A 23485-nucleotide genomic window follows, 5' to 3' on the forward strand; every position below is an offset into this window, starting at 1 on the left:
GATAAGAAAATTTTCTTCTTCTTTGGAAAATATTTTGTACGATTTTTGAAATATTTTAAAATCATAAATTATTAATATAGCTAAGTTTAATTATTAATGCATTAAGATATTTTTTTTTTTTATAAATTTTTTATAAATTAGAAATTAAGTATTAAGAAAATTTGAAAAAGAATTCTTTACAGAAAACATTTTATTCAATAAAAATTTTTTTTTTTAAAAAAAAAAAAGCAAGAATAGAAGCAAATATAAAAACCACAATTTATAAATAAAATATAATTGACTAAGATTTTATATAAAGTAGCACATTTCCTTTTGATAATAATTTCAATCCGGTCTTTTATTAAAATGTCATTAATACGTCAATGTATTGGCCTCTGTACTCGTAAAAGAACAAGAATATTTTAAAAAATAATAATGGACTAAATGTTATTTTCGATAAACACGAATTTCTGAATTTTGCCGTTTATTAAAAATGTAATTTATTCAAGCTCACAATTGATTTGAATCAATCATTGATTTGATAAAAATCGTTCTTGTATACTGTTAAAATACTGGACGAATTACTAAAAATTGCAATACTTTCCGAAATTTGATTAGGGACTGGAAACCCTAACAGATAATATTCGCATAATAGCCTTCCAGCGCTCAGTACTGTTATGCTTTCAAGCAAATCTCTAATAGTACCGTTATTTCTCATACAGTCAAAGTTATATAGCCTGTTTTCGATAAAGTTAGAAAAAAGAAATATTTCACTTTTATAACCCCTAACTTCAAAAGCGGTTCCGAGACAGGCCTGCTATGGAAAAAAATTTTTTCCATGAAGATCTACGCACCAGTATAATGTCAGTGCACCACTGTATAAAAAGCCCAGTATATAACGGATTGCAATCTCCAAATAAAAAAAGAAAAAAACTCAAAATTTATACGTACGAGTATGAATGAGTTTTCAAAAAAAAAAATTTTCGCAAAAAATAGAACTCACCTTCATTCCAGCCTCCAAATTATCAACTCCCACATGGCAAATCCATTTGTATATTTTTCACATTTAGTTTAACAATGTTTTGTCATTGATATTCTCCAATTTAAGAATTCATTGAATTTATGATGATAATTAAAACAACCATTAAAACAACCAATACAATGTACATGTAGGTGCCCTCAAACCATAACAATCCTCTTCGTATTCATTCAAAAAAAAACATAGCAAAATCTAAAATAAAAAGACTTAAAGTAAACACGTATAGATAAATATTGTGCAACCAATAACCAATACTATCCATACATACATACAAATATATATGTATGTATACATACAATATATAAGATATACATACTATGAAAGTTTACATGTACCGAATGATATTTATAAATTTAAATTGTGAAATTTAAATTTTAAAAATAACATTAAACCGCATTATATTGAACTGACATGCTGTGCCACACACCATATTGTACATATCCACCTTTAACATTATTACACATTCACATATACATACATACATTTATAATTTTCTTGTAAATTACAAAGATAAGTATAAAAAGTTGGGAAAAAAAACACAAAAACCGAAGATAAATTTGCAACAAACGAAAATGATAAATAAAGAAAAGAAAATCATTGAAAAATATAAAAAAAAAAACTCCGGTATTCACAAAAGGTAAAAAAAAAGCGAAAACATAAAAAATAAAATACAATAGTGTTGCCACCAATAAATGATTTTTTTTTTTAGTTTTCCTTTTTATATTGTTGCTTTTGTTCACCTTATTTTTTTTTCTTTTTTTTTTTTTGTTATTTTCCATTTTTGTTTATTATTTTTTGCCAAACTACACTTGTGCCATCTATTTTTGCCGCCACAATATACTCATACAAAAATATTATATATTTTTAAATTTATTTATATGTTTGCATGTATATGTATGTATGTAATAATACATTATATATATATTATAATATAAAAATGATAAGAGCATATATTGAGAAAGAGAGAAAGAATATTAAAATCAAAACTTTATAGTCTTAAAGTATAGGTTTTCTAAAAATAAAATTTTCTGGCATATGTCCCTCACAAAAAAAAAAAAATAAAAAAAAATTAAGTAAAAATTATATATAAGCATAAATATGGGTGCACATTATTAACATATACATACATATATACACAAAAAATAACAGTTTATAGAATAATATCTGTTTGGTACCAAACATTAAGTGTAGGTTCTTTTTATATCCACCATATGAATCGAATATTACAAATTCTAAACATGTACGTAGGTGCCTATACCTACTTAAAATGTATTACTACACTCTATATAACATATATATATACTTATATATATATTTACATTACAATTATGTTCATTTATATTTACATACATTCATATACATAATTTCGCAAGTAAATGAAAATTAATATACATATATACATACATAGATACTTTAACAATAAGAATTTTTGCCTTAGAAAATTTTTTGCAAAAGTTCACAAAAGGTGTGTGTTATACTTAATATTATATTGGTATATATAACAGCTACATAATGAGTAAATACTTATGTATAACAAATATAAAGTATATAATTATACAAAATATATATTAGACTTTAATATAGTATAACAAGAAAGAACAGCAAAAAAAACCAAATAAATAAATGATTTTCTCAAAGTTTTGTTCGCATAATTAAGTAGAAAAATATGTGCACACATACAGTTTTTAATAAAAATATTGGTATACATTATGTATATAAAAATCACACGTGCATTTTTCAAATATAAAATTATTAAAGGGTTATAAACTGATAAGTAAAGTTATGCATACATAAATAAATTGAGAAATTTCATCTTTGTACGTGCTCTTCATATTCAAATTTTTTCTTAAAATTATACAAATTGCTCAATTTATGAGTTATTGCTCAATAAATTGTTATAAATCTGTGGTTACAAGTAACAACTGTATAAATCGTATTTTAATAATTTTATATTTTACTTCGAATTCTCTACAGTTTTTCCTGCATGTTACATTATCTGTATATTTCGTTTATACAGCTCAATAAAGCTCAAGAGGAACAAATTCGTATGTCAGCATGTCACTTTTCTACAGTACTGTTGCAAAAAACAAAAAAAAAATATTTTTAAGGCTTATTTTTTCAACCACCCTTGCCATTTTTTTTTAATAGTTTTCATTATTTTTGTCATGTTAGAAAAATTTTTTTTTCTATTCTTTTCGTCATTTTTCTCTTTTATTTTTCTAATATAGAAAAAATATTTTATTTAAGGCATTTATTATTTCCGGTTATGCATAGGAAACAGAAATATTGTGTTATTTTTTTTTTTTTTTTGCATTTTAAACTTTTAAAAATATTTTGTTTTTAAGTTATAAAAGTTGTACTTCTGCATTAAAATTTTTTTTTTTGGTTGACAAAATTATTGTGTATTTGGTGACTTTTTTTTCCATGAACATGAAAATTTTTTTCTGCGATGGTATTGATTGAAATAAAGGCTATAGCGGCACTTAAACATTTAGTTGAGAAAATTATGACTTGAGTTTTAATTTTAAATCGCCATTAGTCCACAATTCAATTGTCATGATTTCAAAATGGATTTTGCACTTAATTGTCCAATTTTGTTAATATCACTTGCATATATGTGTGTATGTTGTGGGTATTTTGAAGAAGGTGTAATGGAGATCCAATCCATAAATACAATAATATTTTATTTTGTTGTGAAATTTTGTAATAATTGTGAATTTACACTTATTGAGATTTATTCTTACTTATGATTTATGGTCCTTTTCTAGCAAATTCTAACCCATAAATGTTTGGAGTTTATAAAAAATTTTCAATAGTGACAACTCTGCGTTATTCGTAAATAACGTGGTTTAAAGAAATCAGTAAAGAATATTTACAATACTCAATTTATTACAAAACTTTTCTCCTCGAACTAAACTCAAACCAGTGATCTACCGCTTGCTAGGCGGACTTTCCACCAACTGAGCTACAGAAATATGAAGAAATTGCCGGCAAACTCTTCTGCACATTTAACATTCATTGCTTTTTACTGTAATCTACATAATTATCAAGTATTGTTTAATTGAGATATTACATGCAATCTTCTATTTGAAACCTTATAAGAATATAAGATTTTTGTATTCATAGTAATACAGGTTCCGAAATACAGTGAACTAAAGTCAGTCTCAATGTTTTTTTTTTTTACTTTTTCATATTATAAATACAACGCCATTCCTGTTTGTCATATAGACGAATGAATAAATAAGATTTTGGAAAATCAAGAACAAGGGTTTTCTTAGAAATTTCAATATTATTTATAATCATTTCCGTTTTCGGAATCATATGACTTTAAAGAATTAATTTAGCTTTGTAACTTCTTCTGATTTTAGCCCGGCCATAGTATCATTTTAAAAAGAGCTTTGATTTATTATATCAATAATGTTCTTAACTCGCCATTATCACAACAGTTCAAACAACAAAACAACTTCATTTAGAACAATTGAATAAGAGTAATTTTTAATTATTCACATTAACATTATTCTAAACGTTATTTACGATATTTATTACATTTACAATTTTATTATTTTAAACTTTATACCTAATATTGTTAACTATATATTTTTAATATATATATTACACAAGTATACCTTAAAATAATTCACAATAAATTCTATAAAAGAATAAAATAAAAATAGAAATATTACCTAAGTACCTATATATATATACTTAAAAAATTGACAAAAGACACAATACCTTTAAAAATAATCGGAAAATTTATTGATTTGTCACACATATACACACATACATAGTTTAAAAAGACAGTTAAAATGATTCAAATAATTAATTATATAAGATACACTGAAAAAAAAAAACAATAGAATAAAACAAACTAAACATTTCTTTTGATAACGTAAACCCCCACTTTTGTTTTTTTATAGATCCTTTCATTTTATAGCGTGTTCTAGACCCTTTCTTTATAAAAGAAAAAAAATATCTACTTCGAATATATATAGATAATTTTAATATTGTAAAATTTTGCTTGGTGTCATGCATGTGTGTGTACATATGGGAGGATAAAAATAAATTTACGTGCATATTACTGTATAAGAATTCGGTGGTTTTTTATGTGAAATTTACACGTATCCTACACTATCGCGTTAAACTAATTTAAGATTTCGAATTTAACTTGGTTTTATTTTTTGTTATTAATTCTGTTTCTGGTGCTGTTGCCGTCCTTCAAGATATAGTGGCAAAATTAAGCATGCTTATGCATACGTAAGTATACATAGTACGTACGTATACGTTACGTATGTTACAATAAAAATTACTTTTTTCTCTCGATATTTTTTTTTTTTCATTATAACCTTAAAAAGTTTTTCCACCGTTATTCTTCTTCATTTTCTCTTTTTTTTTTTTTTTTGTTTTTATGTTTTATCCAACAATAAGGTTTTTTTTTTAATAGAAAAAAACAATGAAAATGAAAAGATTAAAAAAGAAAAAGAGAAACTTTGAATAAATAGAGAAAAAAAGAAAAAAAAAACAGGAGAAGAGCCTTGCAAAAAATTAATTGAGTAGAAAAATGGATTATAAAAAAAAAAACAGAATAAACCAAACACAAAAAGTAAAATGTAACAGTAAAGTGGGCTAAGAAATTTTCACCTTCAAATAAAAATTCATTCAGGTATATATAGATAAAATACACTTAATATTATGGAACGTCCATAACAAAAACAAAACACAAAAACAAAAATGGCAGATTTTGTTATCTTTAATTACTAATTACAGTAAAATATTGCTCAATGAGAATTGCATGTCTTAATTAATTCTATACGGTGGGTTTCTATCAAAATATGCACATACACAATAACCCACAGAACCCATTCACTCATGTATACTTTATAACATGTTTATAAATTGGTAAAAAAATATCATAAAATTGAAATATCTAAAATCAAAATCTGATTGAAAATTGTTTTGGTTTCTCTGAAATAAATTAATGAAAATTGATAGCATTTTAGTAGAACATTTAATTTTCATTCACAATATTGCTCACTTTTCTAAATTATTTGATACAAAAAATCCTTACGTTATTATCTTATCTTATTAGAGAAATCTAATTGGTGCCCCGCTCTTATATTTGCTTACGGAATGAGAGAAAAGCGAGTGTGTTTCATTAACACATACAATAGGAGAGCGTATTTGACACCGTAGTTTTAAATTTAAAATAATAAGAAAATAAATGTTATCCGAACTACGCACCTCTCTTTCGTGAGCAACCAAATGAATGGCAGTATGCAAACTTAAGAGACATTGTATAAGAAAGATGGCATTACATATTATAATATTATGCACATATTCTTGTAAAATAATTGAATAATACTTTGATAATTTCATTAAAAATGTGAGTAATGTGGGTAATTCAATTTATTGTTTTTACTCATAGTAACTTAAAGAGTGTGCGATACTTAATAATGTAATTTATTCTAATATTCAATTTATATAATTAATTCACAATTAAATTTTAAAATTAATACCAAAACTTTTAAAAGTAATTTTCAGTTTGGGGTTGACTAGATCAGTATACAAGACCGGTTTGAGACTGAAAAGTCTTGGAGAGAGAATAAAATATTTTGATACATTCGCTATCGGGGAGAGGTTCGGTTGGACGAGAAGAAGTTTAAACACAAAATGTATTCAATTTCAGAAACCATTTGGTGTCACAAATATAAAATTTTGGTATTTAAGGTTTAATAAAACTGAGACTCAAATATTTCGAACCCATATAGTTATAGATCTCTATATTTCATAGAGATGTTGTATTTTTACTTATACTTGTTCTACATTGGTTTTTGTTTTTAATCACAATTTTTTTTTTTAACTTGTTACGAGTTGGCGGTAATAACTTGTTCAAATAACCTCTCGTGAAATATTAAAATTTAATTATAAACTTTAATTGTTGTTCATAACCTTATCTAGACAAACTTTGTTCCGTACCACACAATTTATTTTGTGTTTACTACTTTTTGTTAATTATATTTTCTTTATATTTATTTTAAAATATCTATCTATAATCACGTGTATATTTAGAATTTATTTTTAACCCGACATATGTACGGACGCTATATAGACTTTATAGTATCAGCTATTTTAATCTATATATAGTATGTTTAAAATTATTGTGTTTATTTTTGGTTTAATTTTCTTCCTAAACTTATATTAGTTCTGGTAAATGTCAAACCAACTCTAGTACCAAAAATATAAATTGTATATTCCAAATAACATTAAAATGTAAAGTGTGTGCCTTGAAAAAACTTTAATATTTTTAATTAAAGCTCGTGAATTGTGAGAAAAAAAACCACATATCGCAATTAAATTTCTATAATTAAAAAGAAGAAGAAGAAATTTGGAATTTTTTGTGCTACAAAGTAATATGATTTTCAGTTATGTTATACCATTAAATACTATTATATTATATGTATGTATATGTATGTGGTTTCTCTTATCTACAACATTTTCTTAGATGCTTTTCATAAAACAAAAAAAAAAATTCTCAATTCAATATTCAACTATTCGCGAAGTGAATTGTAAAAAGTTTCTTTTATTTTTTCTTCAATTTCCTTTGTAATTCTGATTTTGTCAATATTTTACGTACAGGAAATGTCACAAATGAATACATACATAAAAAAAAAAAATAAAAGTTCTTAAAGTTATCATTTTCATGCTTCAATATTTTCAATTAAGAATTTTTCCTTTCAGTATAAAGATTTCATTGAAAATATTATATAACATTTATGCACACGTGTATACTCAGGTCTATTTTGTAAATGGAATTGTTTATTGTAATTTTATTTTGAAAACAATGTTATTTATGGTTTTAACGAATTAGTAAGACTATTTTGTCGATTTTTTCCTAATTTATGGAATTTTTATATTGAACTTCCTCCCTATGCTTCCAACTCTTTCTTAAATAAGTATAGTACATAATTGGGATGTGGTATCGGGAATGAGGCAAGCGAAGCACTTTATTCCTTGCCCATCTACCAGAAGGACCAGTGCGCTGTTGGCGCCTAATAAGAGGTATTTTGAAGCAATGACCCTGGACATTGCAAACTGGGTTATAACTTACACATGTAAGAGGATAACTTTGCATGTTGTATGTTTTTGTAAATCACTGGCCAGGAAGCGATTGGTTTACTTGAGAGGATGTTACAATAAGTTTTTCTAGTTGCAGTGACCTAGTCTAAGGGTGAATTCTGCTAATTTATAAATCAAGAATACATAAAATGCGCATATGTATATAATACTCACTAACATCAGCTCAATTATTAGTTGAGCTGAAATCAACTGCTCAATTATGAGTTCGAGGCGTGGATTTCTACGAATTACAAGTTGTAATTGACGCACTAACAATTTTCTGCTCATTTTAGTTTTACGAGGGCAAATCCAAATTTTACTTTTACGTTGGTTGAAATAATTTTGTTACGCCTTATTAAGCTGTATGAGTAAACAAATAAAAATTTTCAGTGTTGCCAAATGTGAGACGACAATGCGAGTGAAATACAATATATAACAGCAAATATTCTTATTATTTTCAAAAGGCATTTAAATTAAAGGACGCAAATATCAGTATTTCAGCCTTAATAACCTTAAATATTATTTTTTTTAAAATTAGTTTTCAAAATATGAAATCAAACTCTAATACGATTCACTTTAAGATCTCAAAATACTACATACTTTTCAGTAGCAAATTTAAATAAGTGAATTTTATTCAACCGTGCAAAATATTTTTGATAATAATATCTAAATTCTTATGTAATCTAAACGTTCTATACAATTTTGTTATACAAATACAAACATATATATAAGATTTTCACAATTCTTTTGTTATAAAATAATGCCATATTTTGATTAACATCTTAACATTTTCTAACTTCAGTGAATGTCACTCAAAAATTTTTCCTATATTTTTTAATAAATGCCATAACATACACACACATAATAAAATATATTTAGTATATTCATTTATCCATATGTATACCTGTAGTATTACTTCCTAAACATTTTATATGCATTGTATATAACATTATATAACAGTATATAACATTATATTCCTGTGCTATGGTGTAGAATACAAAATTACCTTAGATACTTTTGTTAGCATATGGTTTTTTTTTTGTAATGTCCTTTCAATCATAAAATGTTAAATTATAAGAATATGGCTATAAACTCTTTACCTTTTGAAATTTCCAGACATAAAATTCTTAGTTCAAGAAAGAAAATGTTTATTTTTTTTTTTTGTTTTTATGTCTTTTACAAAAGTATATTCTTAAGATGCTGATTTGTTTTCTGTATACATATGTACTTGTATCATACAGGGTATTCCGAAACTCTTATTAAAGCTCTCAATGAAAGATTCCTTGATACCTCACAATTCAAACCGGTATTACTCGAAAACATAAGTCAGACATCAGCCGTATACATTGCCAGCAGTCTATTAATTGAGTTATGCAAGTCTATTAATTGAAAAAAAAAGTTTTAAACAATTTATTGCTCTAACTTGAATAGCTTCGAAACTGTTATAGATAATTTTCAGACAAAATTTTTCTAATCTAATTTTATTTAACCCTTTAAAAATACCCCTAGATGTGTGAATTCTCGCCATCATCCACGAACAATTTTTTTCCAAAAAAAACTTCAACGAATCACTTCCTGAGAACCTTATCAACAATTCTCTATGACTCTGTATAATAGAAATATATAAATATATAAATAATATATTGTATATGTTATTTTAATATTATGCTTTATAAAGATTTTAACATAGCAGTAAAAGTAGAGCACAAAAATTATTCTACTTCAATTACTTTAATACACAAATGTACACTTTGTTTTTTTTTGTAATCTTCAATGTGCTTTATTTTGTGTAAAAGAAAAATATATCAACTACAAAATTATTTGTATTTAAAAAAAAATTTATGCTCAGGACTACCGATAACCTGCTTTCATGTGTAAAATAGCGAGCATATATAGTTTAAAATTCTTAATACAAGTATATTGCTTCAGGAGATCATAGAATATCATAAAGCATTAAAAATGTCATAACCTTAGAGGAGTGAGCTAATTGGAGGGGATGAGATCGTAGAAATCATACTATATAGCAGCTCGACTTAACCGGATGACTTTAGCCTTTAAATGGCTTCATTACATCTCATGCAAAACTGAAGTTTGGGATCCTTAGAATCCTACTCATGTAATTGGGCAATGAAAATCACTAAAGTCGAAATTCTTCACGAAAATCTTTTATGAATTATTTATGTAAAATTCTATATTAATATGTTCTTAAATTTTGTCCAATTTCATATTGTATGATATGGAAATTTATAATTATAGACCTATAATAAAAACATAACTTCCGCAGTAGAAAATTCTAAATGATAAGTATTTTATGGAATTTCGCGTACTTATATGCTTGATCAAAATTTTCATTATTTTAATAACTCTAAAGGTTCATAAATTTCTGATTTCATCTCCATATAACATTTAAAATTTCGGAACTAAATTTTGTTCATATATAGAATGCTCCATTTAAAATATAAAACAATTTTTTTTTTTCATCTTAGATCATTATTCAACCATCATTAAATTTATTTAAGTAGGTATATATGCAATATGATTATTTCAGACATTTGTTCAAAACTGTTATACACACAAATTATAGTTATATAGAGAGTTATATAGAGAGAAAATTATTCAAAATAATATGAGTGAGCTCAACTGTATTTCCTTTTTCCTTTCTCATAATTATACATATATGTACATCAGTGATATACACATGAAACTTGATGCATGAAAAACGAAAATTTTGTATATCATATATATATAGGCTTTCCTTATGTTTCGGTGAAATTTTCTTTTACATCATCTCTTTCCTAATACAAATAAATATGCAGATTTTGTCCTTTCCTGCTTTCCTGCTTCTTGTATTTTATTTTCCTTTTCTGTTCTTATTCTTTGTTTTCTAATCTTGTACTACACACATGTATGTCTATAACTACTGTTATACGTACATTGTTTTACTTTATTCTCTTGTTTAGTTTCCTTTTACCTTTAAAGAGGCCGGAAATCTTAATACGCTCATTCCATTTTCTATGTATAAATATAATTTTCTTCTTTTTTCTTATTGTTTTTAACTAAGGATCTAAAGACAAGGATTTCATTTTGTTTTCCTGTTCATTTTCAATTTATTATTTTCTGTTTTTAATATCGTTTTTATCCAGGTATAAATGATACATTGCCAATAATTTTATTTTATAATATAGTAACGCTGTTGTGGAAAATGTTATTTTCTTTTTTATCTGCAATTTTACTCATTCTCATAATATTTTAAATAATCGTATACATGTTCTAGGTATATAGGATATAATTTTATGTATAATTATATGCTTAATAGTTATGTATGTGGAAGTTTATTACATATCTACATTTATATTATGGTCAATATTTTATAAGATTTTTAACCGAGGTCATGCACATATTAGTGAATAACTGTACATTTATATTGTATTTATAAAAAAAACCTTATACGGTAGGGTTGACACATAACAAAAAAGAACTTTGAAATTATAAATATTTAACTTCAAATGAATTTTAAATATTTTAGAATCTTATGTTAGAATTCGATGATAATAACTATGTTACTATTGAAGAAATTTGATATTGAATTAATTATGATCCAAATTTTTTCTAATTTTCCTATATAAAAAAATAAATTTGCTTACAAACTGTTATACAAACTGTTATATAAACTGTTATACAAATTATTATATAAACTGTTATACAAACTGTTATATTATGTATGTAATAGGAACGAAATTTGAATTAAAAAAATATCATAGAACATTTTAAATCTCAACATATTAATCATTTTTTATAGCAAAACTACACCAATCTATCAAAATCTGTCAAAGAGAATTTTTCAATTATATATTGACTCAGCTGATCCCTGTCAACATTTAAATTAATAGTACCTATAAAATGTATGTATGTATGCATATATGTACATATATAATGTGTTGTGAATAATTTTCATTTCATTTCTGTTCTTATTTTCTGTCCTGTTTAAGGTAACAGAAGAAACAAAAAATGTTTATAACAAATTTTTTTCATTTTTATTGTATAAAATATTATTATTATTTTTTTTTTTTTTTTTTGTTGATATATAAAATTGTTTATAGACAAGGTTATGGTTATATTTGCTAATGGAAAATTATAGACAAGAATATTGACTAGGTTAATTCTCAATATAATATAAAAAAAAATTTCGAATTGATATTTTGTATATACTTAATTGTATCTACTTGTACGAGTATGTACAATGTAAATATGTAGACATCTCACTTATAATAATTTTGTATAATATAAAGTACATATTGCGTACAAAATTTTAAGATATACATATTTATTAATACATATTCATACAAATAGATGGCACATGTGATACGCAAATAATTTTAAAAAATAATTTTAAGAATTATTTTAGTATATGGGTAATAAAAAGATTTCGGAAGAAATTTTTCTTAATTTTATTTTAAATAAATAAAAAAATATAATTCTGTTTTATATTCAATTTTAATTATATTGAAAATATTTTAAAATTAATGAAAATTAGTGAAGCTATTTTAAAAACAGTAATTTTAAATTAAAATGATCATTAGAATTAAAGTATATAATATTGATCGTATGGTATAACAGTTTATAATATATATGAGTGCTTATAAATACATTTACATTTAATCTCAACTTCGCTGTTCTAATTAGAAAAAGAATATATATGAGACCAGTGGCTTTGACAAGTGAATGTTAATGTTGAAATCTGTTATATTTACAAATCACTCGCCAATTCTGTTTGAAAACTATTCTAACTAGAAAAGTCTTTTCTACGTTTTTTCTATAGCTCTACTGCAGTATAAGTTACTGCAGTAACTTATTTTTTATACCCATACGAAAGTATGTTCGAAGCGTATACTAAATTTGCCTTACCGTTTGTAACGCTGAGAAATAACAGTCTTAGATATAGACTCAAGTGTGTGTTTTTGATCAGCGTCGAATTCTGAGTTGATTTAACTTTGTCTGTCCGTCCGTCCGTTCCAGCTACTAAAATTGCTAAACACATTGTACTAAAATTTTGCATAAATCAATATGGTAATACGGTAACTTAAAGTCATAGTCAGTTATGGCAAATTTATTCTCACATAGAATAACAAATTCGTACGGGTATCACAGAGTTGACAAGATAAACTCTATTTTTTCTCGTTAATATTTTTTTTCGCAAATGAGAGATTCGTTAAAGATTTTTATTTCTTCTTTGTTCTCTCAATATTTAAATTTCTTCTCCTTTTCAAATTTTTGTAGAAAAATCAAGGATTCTTTTGTTACTATATCAAACACATTATGCTTTAAGGTGTAAAACTTAAACGCTCCGATGGGAGTTACGCTTACTTTACTAATAATCATTTAATAAAATATATTTTTAAATTTTTAAACATTTTGTCATATAGAACTAAATCTCTATACTAAATATACATACTTAAATAAGGCTTATTTTCGTTTTAAATTCTATTTTAAAAAAAAATTATTATTACAAAATATGACAATACACAAATTTTCATTTCATACGTTCTAAATACTATTTTAAAAATTATTTCCACAAAAGTTTTGTCATTTGGGTTAATTGTTGAATAAATGGCTTTTGTAAATATTATACGTATGTATGTATGTATATATAACATGTATATATACCATCTTAAGTGAATAGTGGTAGTTAAAAATAAGAGAGAGAGAGATGATATACGCTTATTATATTTTACTTTATATGTAAAAGCATTTTTGTTAAAATTGCACTCTTGTTTTAAAAAAAAAAAAACAAATTCTTGAAAAACTTTTAAATAAAATGTTGCAGTATAGTATATAGTATGTAGCACTAATACCCAGCAAACCCAGACTAAAATGAAATTTATAACTAAAATAAAATCTATGGAATTTGTCGAATTTTTACTAAGTGAATCATCATTTGTGTTAGAAATGAAAAAAAAAAAATTGGAATTTATTTGAAAATTTTAATTAAAATTTGTACATAGAAAAGATATTAAAAAAAAAAACAGCTATAAATTTTTAAAATAAACATTAAGGAGTAATTTAAATTTTTAAAAAGTTTCATGACACGGTATAAGAAATTTATTTTTGCTTCTATTTTATAGCTTCCTTATAGTCAAAATTCATTTTTTTCTCTTGTGAAAAAATTATAAGTTCGAAAATAGCCTAGAGATATGTTAAGTATAGCACATTCAATTTCGATTTCGTTTATTCGGTTTTTTTTAGGTTATAATTATAGAAACCATATAATGTGAGCTAATTTATGAGCTATTATTATTATTGCTTTTTAAATATAATTTTATATAAATGTTTTGTGACCACGATTACGTTCTATAACTAATTCATTTGAACCGTCTAATTTTAATCAATTTTTTCGCACATTTCGACCGAAATTTTGTGAACTACACTTGTTTTGTTATACATATTTAATATTGTCCTCCAAAGGCACATTCGATATAAGGTGCAGCATACAAAAAATTATCTATATCATATCTGTAAAATATTCATATTCATATTTAACTATTCTTAGGAATTACTCTGACATCAATCCCTCTATATTGTAGAATGATAATACAAACTACGTCAATTTGGCATTGACAACTACAAAAAAATCGCATGCGAAGATGTGTCAAAATTATAAAATAATAAACAGGAAAATAATTTCTGCTCTTCATTATCACTTCCGCTATATTTATATGAAAACTACTCACAATTCCATTAGAACATTAGTGGCCAAGTGAATGGTCACATACATACGCTCTATATGTATGTACGTCTCATGGTTATTATTGTCAAAAAATTAATAACTATAAAGATATATTAAAGTTTTTTATCAGGAAATTATAAAAACAAAAATTAACTTAAAAACTTTAAAAAATTCCTTACAAATTCAGAATATTATATTGAAGGCTATCTCAAGATTATATTCATTAAACATTGTATACACAATTTTTTTTTTAATATTGTGTTTTTAACTTACTGGGTTGAGTATACACAATTTTACTGTCATTTAAACTTGTACACATAATGTACAAAATATTAATATTTTCTTCATAAAAATTTGAAAGTTTTTCGGAAAAACTAAAAAAGTTTCAAAGTCGCATAAAATAAACTATATGTACGTATATACTCTTATACTATAAAATATAAATATGCGTATATGTTGTATAACAACTGTATAATATAGCTTTATGAAGTCTCTCTCAACTTAAATGTTATGAAAGTTGAATTTTGTTTCTATATACCTTATAGTATACCTATAGTAAATAAGTAGTATAGTTTTTAAAAGCAAAATATAATGAAAACTTTCTTTTGGTATATATATATATATATGTATATATATATATATATATGTATATATATATATATATATGTATATATTTATATATATATATATATATATATATATATATATATGTATATATACAAACTTTTCCAATCTTATTCGTTTATTATCTTAATCAATGTCATCTCCTTTTGGCAAACAAACAAAACTTTTTTTTTTTTGTCTTTCATAAACATGTATACATACACTGCCTCCCTATTATTATTATATGTATAAAATCATTATATACATATATATATATATATATACACATGTATATATATTACTCAATCATCCAAAAATTATATAGCTACTTATAATTTAGTATATATGCACGAGTTTATACCAAATTCAATAGTTTTAGTCAATATTTTGTCATAATTTTCTAAAAAAAAAAAAGAAAAAAATTGAATTATTTTTTGAAATTGATAAAAAAATACTGTTATATTTGTATGTACATATATATATCTTATGTACACTTATAATGTTTGTTTTAAAATGAAACAACAAAAAATATTTTTTACAAATATAAAATATTACAAAAAAATAAAATTGAAATTTGTACGTTTATCGAATTTGAATTGATTGGGCGTTCAAAATATTTGATTTAAGTATTCAATTCCGAGCAATAAGTGTGACATATTTTTTTGTAAATACATATGCTATTAATTTCGAATAAGTGAGATAATTAAATTCAAATAAAAGTAGTGAATGAATTTACTGAAAATCAGAAAAACAATAAGTAGTACTATAAAAGCATCAACAATGTATAATTTAAATAATTTTAATTAGGAAAAGTTAACAGCTTTATTAAAATGTTCCCATTTAAGCTAGATTTTGGGTTGGCTTAAATGGGAGCCCGAGTCCTTTATAAATTTCGTACATTTGCCAGGTCCGTATGTCGATACATTTATTTATCTCGAATTCATCCCGGTAGAAATGTGAAGAACCGTCTTATATGTTGCCTTTGTTCTCCCAGGTTTGCCTTGATGAGAGTCTCCGCAGGCCTGCCGAACTTCTGTGATGCATTTCTCTGCCGCATAAGCGATCCTGCCGGAATTTGCGTTTCCAGAATATCAGTTAGAAGAAGTTTAAAAAGCACCTCAAGAGTCAGTATAGGAGTTGAACGTAACGCTTCCCATGCACATCAATGTCATGCTTTTAGCTTTGTTTGCTAATTTAAGATGATGGACTTGCTCATGTTCATCCTACGCACATGAATACGGGTCTCATCATGCGTGGCTCTTCGCAATGGTTCTCTTGTAGTAGTTGCTGTCTTCACTCGCCCACTGACATTAAACACCCAGTCTAGCTTAGAGTCCAAGATTAATCTCAAAAATCTTGTCTCAGCAGTTTAGCCCAAACGGTTTAGCCCATCCGCCTCTGTTTAAACATTTTTAAATTTCCCACTTAAACATGAAATAGAAATACTAATATATGTACACATGCATAAATATTTATTTAAGAAATTATATTAAAAATTTTATGTAAAATTTTAATATTTTACTAAATAAATTTATGTATGTATGTAATAACGTATATGTAGATTTAAAAAATAAACAATTTTACTTAATTTTAAAATATTTTTAATTTACCTGTTTTATATTTAAATTTATTTATTTCAATTTCAGTTTTCATATTATACTAATTTGACATATTCATAATATTATAGAAATTATATTGGTAAAATGCCAAATTTTTCTAAAGCACGTTACTTTTAGTCAAAAAGAACCGAAAATTAAACAAAATATTATATACATATGTATGTATTTATAAATAAACAAATATAAATAATAAACATTTATAACATACACAAAAAATTTATACACAAAAAATTTGCATTTAAAACATTTAAAGATTGGAAAATTTTGTATTTTTTATTGAATTGAATAACAATAATGCAAACATCCTAGGTTTATGTCCGCAGATAATCGATAAATTTTTCATTTTTTCACTAAATTGTTTTTCATTTCTTTGCCAGTCTTATCCACTTGTCAACTTTTCATTGCATTATTATAAAAACTTAAGCTTACAGTAACCAGAATATAGCAAAAACTAAATAAATAATAACTTCGTTGAGTTCAAAATTAAGTATTGGCCGTCATTTATACTTCAATTTTAACATAAAGAAAAATTAAATTGAACGAGAAAAACGATAGGCCATAATACCTCATATAACCATATCTCCCATATCTACCGCCCATAATCAAATAGTTCTTAAACTTGCGAGGCGGCTATTGTAAAAACTAGTACAACCACAACAAAATTTTATCAGAATAGTTGCCCTATTACTCATATTCTTTATGTTTAATTTGAATATTACAGGCTTTTCAGTTTTGGACATTCTCGGTCGCACGGTACCGGATAAAAAAGAGTTTGTTAATTGTATTTTAAATTAAATTAAAAACTTTAAAATCTAAATAGAATCAAGCATGGTCAACAGGCCTATGCCACTTAATTAAAGCATTTAACGTTTTCAAAAATTTTCTTTTCACTGTTATGTTTCTCTTTTTGCTCTTGTTTTAGGAAATTTTTTGTTCTCTTTATTTTTAATATTTCAAAACCGTCTGGTATATTTTTATACAATTTTTACTTTAAAATATTTTTACACTCACAAAATTATTTTGTGTTAGTCAAAGTTTTTTTTTTTTTGTATATACACATTTGATTTAATTTAAAATTTATTAAATAGTTTAATTAAAAAAAATTTTAGTATAATTCTAAAATAATATTTAAATTCTATTTATTACATAAATTGGTAATATTTAATTAAAATTAGAATAAAATTTATAATAAAAATTTTATTTAATAATTGTGAAAAAATGAAAATTCAACTCCCATTAACACTGAAATTTATAAGTGATCAAAAAAACAGCTATTAAAATATTTTATTTGAATTTAAATTTTTAAAAAATTTGTTTAAGTATTAATTATAACTACAATTATTAATTATTAATTAAAAAAAATATTTTTAATTTTATTTTATTTTTTTTCAACAAAAAATATTTGTGACATCAATAAATACACATATAACACATAAACTGGGGGATTACAGTGCTATTAGGTTAGATTTTTAGTAAAATAATGACCGCTGAAGTAATGGCTAATGAAGCGAATTGGGATCCAAGTAAGTATTATAATTAATTTTATTCACAATAATATTAAATTAATTAAATAAATATTTAAATTTTCTTTAAAAACAAAATATATATTCTAGAATTTTGTTTTTGTTCAATTCTCCTTCTATACCAAAATTTCTTCACAAATTTTACAAATTTTTTCCCACAAAAATTTCATATTAACTTTTTTTTTTAATTTTTTTTTTGTTCTCTTATTTTTATTTTCAAACACACATTTTACGATTTTTTATTTTTAAACATTAAAAGAAAATTCAAAAACCACATTTTTTGTCAAATTTATTGTGTGTGATGGTGCAGTTTTTAAGAAATATATTCGGAAAACTTTTGAAAAATTTATTAAATTAAATATTCTTAAGAGTAATTATGATTGTAAATTAAATATTTTTATTAGCATCGTAGATTCTATAGTGAAATAGGAATGCAATAACATAAAACGAGAGGTTTATTATAATTTTTGATTGTGATTATTCGAAATATATCAAATATATACAAATTCATTTATGTTTAACTATGTTATACAAAAAGCAGTGTATTAGTGTTTGTCCGAAAGCAATTGGACTATTTATACGAAATTTTTGAAATGTGTTACATTTGTTTTTGTATAGTTTGTTAAAAAAAATAGATATACCTTCTTGTAAAACAATTAACCATAAATTCTATAGATTGCCCGAAAAAATCAGAATTAGGCCGAAATTGCCCGAAATTGGCCGAAACAGTTTAAAGTGGTCCTTTTTGTGTTAGAAACGAATCGGATATTATTATATGCTTGAAAAGGTCTATGTGATCTATATTGTTATATGCTGGCTTATGTGCAACATCGGATACTTTTAACTAGTTTTCTGTATATATACATACATAACGTTATGTAAAAATAAAACCGTTTTGAATTTGGAAAGAAACTCAATTGTTTCTTAAGAAGATGTACAAAAAGTATTTTATTTAAGCATATATTTTCTTTATGTCAACGTTTTAATGACATACTTTTAGAATGCGTATACTAAATGTGATTAATATTTTGATTAGCGTAAAAACATATATTTTATTTAAGATTAAGATTTTTTTTATTTTTTATTAATACAGCAATTTTGCATTTTTCAATTGTATAGCACTTTAGTAATTGTAAATTTTTTTCTTTTAAATGTTTTCTATTGATAAAATATGAAAGGGTTTTACAATATGCCAATCATGCAAGTGAGAAAAGAATAAGGTATAAAATCTTAAAAACCATCGTTTTTTTCATATAAAATAGCTCTGAAGGTCTACCTTACTAAATGCTTTTAAATCTATGCAAAAAATCAATAATTTATAGTAGAAATTTCTTTAAATTTTGTTCATCTTAGAATTACAAATAAATTTTGTTTTTAAATATAAAATTTAAAAAATATCAAAATAAAATCAATCATGTTATATGCACTTATGCATAAATTTGTAATATAATTTAATTATTTACATATATATATATATACATATATTCATATAAATGTATAAATTTGACAAATCTAATAATTAATATTTTACAAAGTTTTAATATTAACAACATTTCTGAAAATTTGAATAACATAATAAAGAAACATTGTAAAATAATTAAAATTATAAACAAATTATTTGATATATATATATATATATATATATATATATGTAATATATATATATATATATTTATGTATATAGAATATACATAACAAGAACCTACGTTATTAATTATTTTATATACATTAGGTACACATATAGGCTTGTAATATAGTATGTATTTGTGTATACTATTATACACGAAAATGTGCCTACATAATATACTTGCACATAATATGTACGAGTATATACATATTTAATTTATTTTTGTAAATATCAGCAAAAATTCTATTTTTAATTTAGGATTCCCTGAGAATAATAATAAATTTCTTAAATTTATAATATTATTTTATATCTTGATTTTCTCTTCCCCATATATACATAATTTTATTTTTAAAATAATGATGAAAGTATTACGAAATATATATACATATACATATATATATAATAAAATTTTATCTTTGCTCTTGTATATACTAGAGGCTATTATATACCAGTATATACTTAAAAACTAGCACATTTTTCTTATACATACATACATATATATAGTGTTACTATTCATATGGGTATTCATTCATGTATGCAAATAACTAAAAGACATAAAAATGTTATGACTTTCAGGAAAAATACCCACAGTATTTTAATTTTTAAATATATTTCATGAATTATGTATACATATGTATTTAAACTATGTATGTATATACAAGATACATGTATAATTTTTTACACGTATAACATATTTTAAAAATATAACAGAACTTTTCATATACTATACGTAACATACATAATATTTTACTATATATCGTTTATTTTTGTACATATGTACATTTAAGTGCATATGTAGATACATAAAATTCCACTCCATTTACCAAATTTGATTGCATTCTGTCGAGCACAGTGATCTCAACTCAATGTGATCAATTTATGTAAATTAAATAGAATTTTTATACATAGAATTTTTTTTATTTCTAATTTTCTTTTTCCTTTCTTTTTAAAAATTTTAATATTTATATTTTTATTTATTTGTGTGTATGTACTAGAAAAAGTGCAATTCATATAAATTAGTGTAGTATAGTTAGGTGACCATCAGAATCAAGATTTTCAGCAGAACATTAATAAATAATTAAAATTTTGGTTATTTATTTTGTTTTACATACGTACATGTACATACATAGACAATTTTTCGTATTAAAAAATTTTATTTTTAGGAAAAAAAAAATTATGCTGACATTTTTTCTAATAATATAGAGAAACCAAATAATATAGAGAATTTAAAATTTACAATTTTACAAAAACAAATTTTCAGATTAATCGATAATTGAATTTTATGTTATTTATTTGTAAATATTTTCAACAAAATTCTTGCTTACATTTAAAATACTTGGGCGTCGGTTAGGTTAGATTGACGCGACTATCAAAGGATCACTTAGGCCTGTTATGATAACGCTAGATCTCCATATCTTTTTTTCAGGCAAGGCCTCAAGAGTCCTTCCATACCTCACGAACTCATTCGTTCTGCCATTCCTTGGATTCCATTACAACCCGGAATCGAAATCTGGTCAATTTCGAACGATTACCCCATCTCGTTGAAAAATCACCTGCTTTCTGGAAGCAGATGTCTCAAGTTCCAATATCCTTATCGTTCTCTTGCTGTGCGATAAAATGCTGATACACCTGTAGAATATCACATGTAGTTGTGACATCACATGATAGTTGTGGTATCACATTATATGACATACAGTACATGATATCACATGATATCACATATAGCACATGATATCACATATGGCGTAAATTTATTAAATTTTTGAAACCACACTTCTAATGAATAGAATAAATTCAATTAATATAAAAAATTTAAAAACGCTATTTATATTTCGGATGTCCGATGACATTATGAAATGTCATTTATTTATGACATTAAATAGTTATTCAAATGCAATAAAACAAAACCTAAGAAATCAAATTTCAAACCCGATTTCAAATTTCTTTATGGTAATAAAATTTAAAATTAAATATAATTAGCTCTTACCTCAATTAATTGTCAAAGTATTTTCTTATTATACATTTATTTATTTTGTTGTATTTAAATTTTACTAAATTTTACTTCGTATAATTAAAGTATTGCTATCTAAATAAATTGATTTATGGTTCAAATATAATTATTATTATACAAAAATTTAATCGCCCACCTTAATATTTTAAAATTTTTTACCATCCCTGGCTACATTTACGCATGTATGTATGTATAGAAAATATCATTACAAATATATTTTTGAGGAAGAAATATTTTCAGAATTTTAGCGACTGACGGTAACACCACAACCGTGTAATGTAGTTAACAATAATAATTTGTATTTTTTGTAATAGAAAAAAAGAAAATATAAAAAGAAAACAAAAAAAAAATAATAAGAAAAGACAGGAAAATTTTGTTCTATTTAATGGTCAACTCTTGGAAAACGTTGAAAATTTTAATTTTTCTCATTTTTTTTTTGGTTTGTTTGTGGTTGAAAAATAATGACTTTTTGTCTTGTATTAAAAATGGTGATTTAAATTTAAATCAAAAATATGTAATAATAAATAATTTTTTATTTTTTTGCTTTTTTTTGTACATAAAGTCTCTTCCTGATTTAAAGAAATTTTTTTCTCGTTACAATACGAGTAGCATTGTAAAATTTTAAAAATAAATTTTTGCTAAAATAGAAAACAATTTTTTTAGAATTTGAATAGGAGCTAAAATAATTTTAAAAAAATATTAGAAAAAATTATAAAATTATTGTGAGGTGAAATTATTGTAAAAAATTGTCCATATTACGTTATAGAATTTTTTTAATTACTGAGGACTTTTAAAGGCTCTTACTTTAATTTAAAGGAATTACTTTAAGTTAAATTTAAAGGAATTACATTTTTAACGCAAACTACTTTAAAATGAACTGACCTCTCAAAACGATCTGACAATTTATGCCGCTTTGGATATGCAATAGAATCACGAACGAATATTTACGAATGAGACGTTTACAATCGCGACATTATATAACAAAATATGCGTCAGTATTCAATAATCATCTAATTGTTATACCAATACAATTATTATTTCCCTATGTAATACAATTCCTCTACTATTATTGTTGAAATTAATATGTATGGGCTCAATTTTTTCCACTGTACCGCAATACCACCACAACACATATTTTTTTGGGAGAATTATTTTTCAACAAAATTCTTTTAAAAATCTAATAAAAAGGTAATAGTATTGTTTCATAGAATCTAAAGGGCTGAAACCATAATTCGATTAAACACCGA

The 23485-nt window shown here is 24.1% G+C and overlaps 1 protein-coding gene across 12 annotated transcripts in view; it reads left to right on the forward strand.

Annotated features, from left to right (window-relative positions):
• Positions 1-23485, forward strand: part of LOC129616063 (MAGUK p55 subfamily member 7) — a 65477-nt gene that overhangs the window by 18758 nt on the left and 23234 nt on the right. For all 12 annotated transcript variants that reach the window (XM_055531518.1, XM_055531529.1, XM_055531523.1 and 9 more), the window contains one exon: positions 18529-18600. In XM_055531518.1, coding sequence (XP_055387493.1) covers positions 18558-18600 — 43 coding nt within the window. In that variant the 5' untranslated portion in view covers positions 18529-18557. The remainder of the gene's footprint in view (positions 1-18528; positions 18601-23485) is intronic.

This window comes from Condylostylus longicornis, unplaced genomic scaffold (genome assembly GCF_029603195.1).
Source record: "Condylostylus longicornis isolate FDR11 unplaced genomic scaffold, ASM2960319v2 ptg000162l, whole genome shotgun sequence".
NCBI lineage: Eukaryota > Metazoa > Arthropoda > Insecta > Diptera > Dolichopodidae > Condylostylus > Condylostylus longicornis.